General features: G+C 36.3%; 1 protein-coding gene across 6 annotated transcripts; it reads right to left on the minus strand.

The window, feature by feature from the left end:
• LOC109232881 (bifunctional adenosine 5'-phosphosulfate phosphorylase/adenylylsulfatase HINT4) lies at positions 467-6,108 on the minus strand. 6 transcript variants are annotated; one of them, XR_002069007.1, is made up of 9 exons: positions 5,951-6,108; positions 5,099-5,145; positions 3,572-3,648; positions 3,395-3,461; positions 2,814-2,891; positions 2,543-2,693; positions 2,304-2,365; positions 2,110-2,157; positions 478-1,108 (listed from the first exon to the last, which is right to left on the minus strand). XR_002069007.1 is itself a non-coding variant. In XM_019398570.1 (7 exons), the coding sequence occupies exons 1-6, from the start codon at positions 6,059-6,061 to the stop codon at positions 2,585-2,587; spliced, it is 489 nt and encodes a 162-aa protein (XP_019254115.1). In that variant the 5' UTR covers positions 6,062-6,108; the 3' UTR covers positions 467-2,365; positions 2,543-2,584. The 6 variants fall into 6 exon arrangements, 2 of the variants coding, with proteins under 2 accessions (XP_019254115.1, XP_019254114.1); XR_002069004.1 differs by having other exon boundaries at positions 468-2,157; XR_002069005.1 differs by having other exon boundaries at positions 470-1,589; positions 2,110-2,365.

The following is a 6,374-nucleotide window of genomic DNA, read 5'->3' on the forward strand; positions in this document are numbered from 1 at the left end:
TGACATATGCTAACGACATAAGCAACCGTGTAACACGTAACAACACACCTTTCCTCAAGTTGACCATATACATAAATCATGTTATACAAACATCAAAAGAACATATGATACCGAAAACAATGCCATGCTTATAGGTTTACATTTGCCCAGCCAAGACCGGGAGGAATAGGCACCCATGCATCGTGTACCATGCACTAGTGCACCATGCGCGCACCCAAGACCTTTGGGTTATCTCTATTTTACTCATATAATCTCTACGCAATGCTTCTGTCGAGGTTCGATCCCTGGTGGTTGAGGGAGTAAATTAAAGTAGTTAAGTGGAACAAGCTAATCAACAAACACAAGTTGACATTTTTACCAATAAGTAGAAACATTCTTTAATATTGTTCACTAAGGTATCTACCTCGTTAAGTTTAAATATTGAAATTGAAATTAAAACTGCACTACCATGAGATTTTCATCATCAAAACCTTTTAGGTCATCTAATTTTTACTAAAGAACAATTAAAATTGTGCACAAATTTAGGGAACAAATTGAATAGGACAACATACACTTTTCTAAATATTGACATGGTAAAACCATCTTGCGTCTCTTTATCCCACTAGATCTCCAAGAAATACACAAAATACAACAAGAGCAAGGTAAAACGGATATTTGAGTGCAACGTGGTCTGTAGTATGCCATTAATGAAGCACGGAATGGTCGTGTAGGCTACCATGTCCCACGCCACATGTTGACTTGCCCACTAGGCACCATAGGCCGATGAACAGCAGTAACCTTGAAATGCCTTGCTACAGACCATAGACATTGACCGCCCCCAACGACATAGTCCAAAATCATAGGTCGCACCGGAAGACGTAGGACAACGACATAAGTCACACTCAATGATAAGGCAATCGAGGTCACATAGGGAGTAGGCTCGTTGTGTACATTAAATATTGATCTGTTTCTTGTGCTTTCATAGGGTGATCATTTGAGCCTAGTATGGCTGAGCGCCTCCGAGCGAGCCTACTACGGCAGAGCAGTTACATATACCGAGCCTTATAGGCCGGACACTCAATGATAAGACATAGGACAACAACCCACAGATTGATAGAATTTGATCAGGCTGCATAATCAAAAGAGCTCAAGGTCTATGCAAAGATTGCGTGAGCATTATCACACGAAAAATTAAAAATCATCCTGAATTCTTGTTTTGTGACCCAAAATGTCAAGAAACAAGAAACCATCATGGCAAAGCAATGACAATTGTTAATTAGGTCGTTTCTGATGGACCCACAAAACTTTAGGCGATTCGGAGCCCGTCGCCCAAATTCATGAAGATGGTGTGGACTTTAAAACATGAAAATTTTGAAATCATCCTAAATTCCTGTTTTATGACCCATAGAGATAGTCCATCACGTTCATAAAAATTTGCATGTTGGACGGATAACATATGACAATAATTTGGGGAGAATTGTACTGGACTGCACATAAAAAGGAGATGCAAAATCTGCAATAAATGCCCATGAATAATCCTAGTTATCTACTGCTTCTGGGTAAGTTAAAGAGGCATCTCTGAAGCTAACTCGGAAAATCATGTTTCAAATCTGAAAAATCACAAAAGCACCACTTATACCAATGAGACTTCCCTTCATGCACAGAGAAGCAAAAGAAAATCTTAGAACATGAAATGGAGCTAGAATAAAACATTCTATGAACCTAGCGAGAACAGCTACCGCATGATATTTAGAACCTAATGGTCAGAGCAGGACTTATTGCTCTAAAGCTGGTTCATAAACTTCACTGTCACAATCAAGCCTGGGAGGGGAGTGGTATAAAAAGTAATGGTAGAATAATTTAGGTTATAATAGATCTACACTTGCTCTCAGGAAGACACATCTACCGTGAGGACTGGACATTGATAATAAAATCTAATTGTTGCTCTAGATCCTAGAGTACAAAGCAAAACACAAATAAAAATAGATAAAGCTAGGATGTGAACATGGTTTTTCAGTTTTTTGGTTTCTCTCGGCACTAAAGGGCAAGCAACACAGGTTTGAAATGACACAGTATTTGCAATTTATTTTGACCAATGCTAATGAACCCAAATCCATATACACAGCTCACCTTTACTTGTGAAATGTAAGAGATTCTGACTAATTGCACGCACGGTTTCTTGCAAAAAGAAGAAAACCAGTAGTTAATATTATAAAAAGGTCAAGGACTAACCTGCTACCAAAAGCAAGTAAGCAACAAACACGGAAACAGAAATCCCTTTTAGTACACTCATTTAAAAGATAGAAGTAACTACTCAGACAAACCATTTTCACTTGCAGAGGAGATTATCATTCTTAAAGCAATTCGGGTACGAAGCATGAAATACCTGAGGCATGAAAGGAAATAAAGTGTGGAACTTAAAGAAGTTCTTGAACCCAACTTTGATTTTTCAATCAAGAAATATAATTGAATAGTCAGGTTCTGTAACAAGATCATTCTCAAGGTTACTGACTGAACTTTACACATGTATATATTGATAAAGAATAGTTAGCAGATTACTTACACATTTGCCAATTTTAATTAGAAACCACAAATTCACAGACGATTACATAGATGAGTGATGAGGAATTTGTGGCTTTATTCTCTCCAATAGCTTTTCAGCTTCAATAAATCCACCGAGTGGTCCCAATGATAAGTATTTTATAAACCTCCAGCTGTTGAATGTCATAAAATCAGAAAAAGGAATATGCAATACTTCCAATAAATTCAAAATTTTGGACAAGGTAATATTCTTGAGTATCCAAGGCAGTTTAAGCATGTCGAGAAAAGGGTACCTTGGAGTATAAGGAAGTGCAAAGCAGTGGAGGTGGAGGTGATCAACACTGTTGAATGGGGGCTGATGAAAACCAAATCTGAGATAATGGAAAAATATGAGTGAAAAAGATTCCTTCTCCAGGTACAAGCCTTTTTATGTTAAGCATCCCAAAATATAAAGTAACAGTAAGTTCTTAAAATATAAAAAACATGTGAGGATACTTAGAAATATATATTGGTTATGACTTGTATGTTAGAGAGAATCGACTAGATTGTTGCGGCTGTCTTCTCTATATGTAGTCACAAGTACTTACAACTAGCAGCTTAAGATTGAAAAATGTATTTCTTCATCCACAGAAGGTTGTGTTGATTGGCCCCAAAAATTCAATACTAGTGCCAGACAATAAGGAACAAGATAAAAAAGAAAAAAAGCTAGAATCACAAAACAAAGTCCTTAAATCATTGAATTAAGCACTGGTTTAGATCCCAGCATATATTCTGCAAAGTCATTGAAGAAAGTTTCAGGAGTAATAGGCTTGATTATGTTACTACTACGAATTATAGAATAACAGTAGAGCAACTGAAGATGTAAGTCCTATACCTGTAATGCTTGGACTGAGGTGCATCCCTATGTAACAGACTCTTCCCGACATCTAACATGTGACTCACTATAAGAATAGAAGCTGCAAATTAGAAGTGCAAATCCAAAGAAATAAAGTAGCTTAAGGATTTCAAAAGAAAATGAGGTGGTAAGTATGCTTCAGAAAGTTTAATTTACCCAAGGAGAAATCTTCTGGGCTTCTCCGAAGGTTTTTGACAGTTGGAATGTGCTGTTTTGGAATTACCAAGTAATGCCTATCAAGATTTTGCATTCAAACAACTTATTAACAGGAGAAAACTACAACGGGTTTTGCAAGTTTACATTCTATGCTAGTGACAGAAGTGCATATCGATGACTGACATCACATATTAATGTAATATGTTAGCTAAGACATATTCCAACAACGCACTGACTATACCGATTGAAAGTTTTCAAAACTTATGGAGAACGAATACAACTGTACAGAAGTATCTCTAAATTTTGTTTAACCTCATGGTAAATATATAAGATGGACCAAAATAATATGCCAAACAAAAGGCAAGCAGTACTAGCATTGAAAAATAAGTACTCTATGAGATTCAAAGCCCTCCCTCCAGTTCTAATGACTATGTTTGACATTCAAGATTCATAGTCCTCCCTCCCATTTCAATGACTTAGTTTGATTTCATACGAGTGTCAAGAAAAGATTAAATCTTTTACTCCAAAAGACTCGTCATACAAACTTGAGAATTGGAAGTTGAATCTGCTAAATTGTACTCTAGTATAGCTAAATGATGCTTCTAAATGTCACACGCTGCCCTAGCTAGCATTTATATATCCCATGTTTTGACATAAATAAAAAAAGGGAATCCATTAACATGGGCATCTACGCACAACACACAACTACTACAAATTACAAAATTATCTGGTAGAGTACTAATTAACTACAAACCCAGAGTATTCCTGTGTCCCTCAGCCAATATCATTCAGTATGATGAATTGGATAAGTTATTGGTAAAAATGCAATTTAAAAAAGGAACTCAGCAAACAGGATTTCGCAGCATCTATGAACACCCATCGATTTTCATTACATGGGTGAAGCCGTGCGATTCAAAGAAATGTGCGCTTCAAACAATGACGTGAACACTGATCCAAATGAGAAGTGGTCAGTTCTTTGAATCTCAATGTTCAGGAGATTGGATAAATGTCGGCATCATTGTACATTGGATGCCGAAATTAATTCTTTTAATTGCAATTTAATTATTATAGTAATAAATTCATATATGTTTGATATTTCTTAATTTTTGTACATTGTGCATTTCACTTCTTGCTTTGCTTCTGTCTTTTTTTGCTTCTAGCCTCATGGACCTTGTGCTTTTTCAGCTTTGCGCTTTCAAAAACAATGTGAACAACTAAACCTGAACATACCAAAAAAGTATTCACAACAAAGGTTTGTTCTCATCAATTAACTAAGAAGCACCAGAAAATGATCATAACTTTCTTCAATAAGTTACATATTGAATTCAGAACTCCTATTTTGTGAGCTTCACACAGCATACTCTGGCCCAAACCAGCATAAACAAGAGAAGTGATCAAATTATGATAAAGATTCAGAAGATTTTTAAAAGCGGAGCTCAACTAGTTTGTGATTGAGGCTTAGTAATTGATTGAAATTAAAATTCAGGTGAAAGACAAAGGAAAAAGAATTGATGAAATTTGAAGAACCTGAAGGCAGATGGATTAATATCTCGAAATGCAACAACTTTATCATCCTGCAAAATCAAATTAAAACTACAAAAAGTTAAATTACTGCGTGTGTTGATTAAATTTTTAAGACACTTCAAAACTTATATAAATTTTTAAGGCAAAAGTGTTAAGAATGGGGGAGAAGGGACACTTTAAAACCCCCAAAGTTTTCTTACTTACAAAAACGTTCCCTTCCTCCTCCATCCCGATGGATGTTTGAAACATCTCCGGTATGTTTGGAACATCTCCCGTGAAACATCCCGGACGTTTGTAACATCTACCGAGAGATGTTTCAACTATCCCGGGAGATGTTTCAAATGTCTCGGGATGTTTGAAACATCCCGGGAAATGTTTGAAACATCCCTAGAGATGTCCTTGAGGTGTTTCAAACATCACGGGAGATGTTTCAAACATCACAAGACATATTCAAAATTACCCACAAATTTTGTTATTTTTAATTTGACCCCAGAACTCCTTGTGTCCTATATTCTTGCACAAGACTTGAGAAATCTTTTTTACCTCTTTTTTCCGACTTTATCATCCCTAAAAATCAAATAAAAGCTACAAATATCAAATTACTCTGTGTGTGTGTGCACGTGCGAGAAATTCAACAACTTAATCATCCTGCAAAAAACAATTAATGCTATAAAAAAATTAAATTACTCAGTGAAATGCAACGGCTTTATCATCCCTAAAAATCAAATTAAAGCTACAAACGCGTGTGAAATTCATCAACTTTATCATCCTGAAAAAATCGATTAAAGCTAAAAAAAAATTAAATTACATCGACTCTGTGTGTGTGTGTGTGTGTGTGTGAAAATGTGATCTTACGGAGTGGAGGAGAGGGGTGGAAGTGGAAGAGGTAGCAATTTGGCAAAATATACATTCCGATAGAGCTGCTCCCCTTATCATTCTTCCGCCCTCTGTCAAATGACGGATCATTTCACCATTGTTTGAATTTGTTCTTTACTTCTTGAGGAGGAGTAGCCATTAGCGTGCGCAGTACTAAACTTTGGTAATTGGGCTGAATTTGTCCAGCAACCCGACGAAGAGTAGATCAGCCCATCTCTATAAACTGGACCTGGCCCATATTTTGGGATAGGGCCGGCCCAGCTACGTTGGCCCATATATCGATACGATAACTCGTAGAAATAAGAGAAATGTATATTTTTAGCAGCTCCCAGAAATAATTGTGGACAAAATATATAAATAAGTATATTTTTATACATATAATACACACACATATATATTGGCT

The sequence above is a fragment of the Nicotiana attenuata genome, chromosome 10 (assembly GCF_001879085.1).
Source record: "Nicotiana attenuata strain UT chromosome 10, NIATTr2, whole genome shotgun sequence".
NCBI classification, from domain to species: domain Eukaryota; kingdom Viridiplantae; phylum Streptophyta; class Magnoliopsida; order Solanales; family Solanaceae; genus Nicotiana; species Nicotiana attenuata.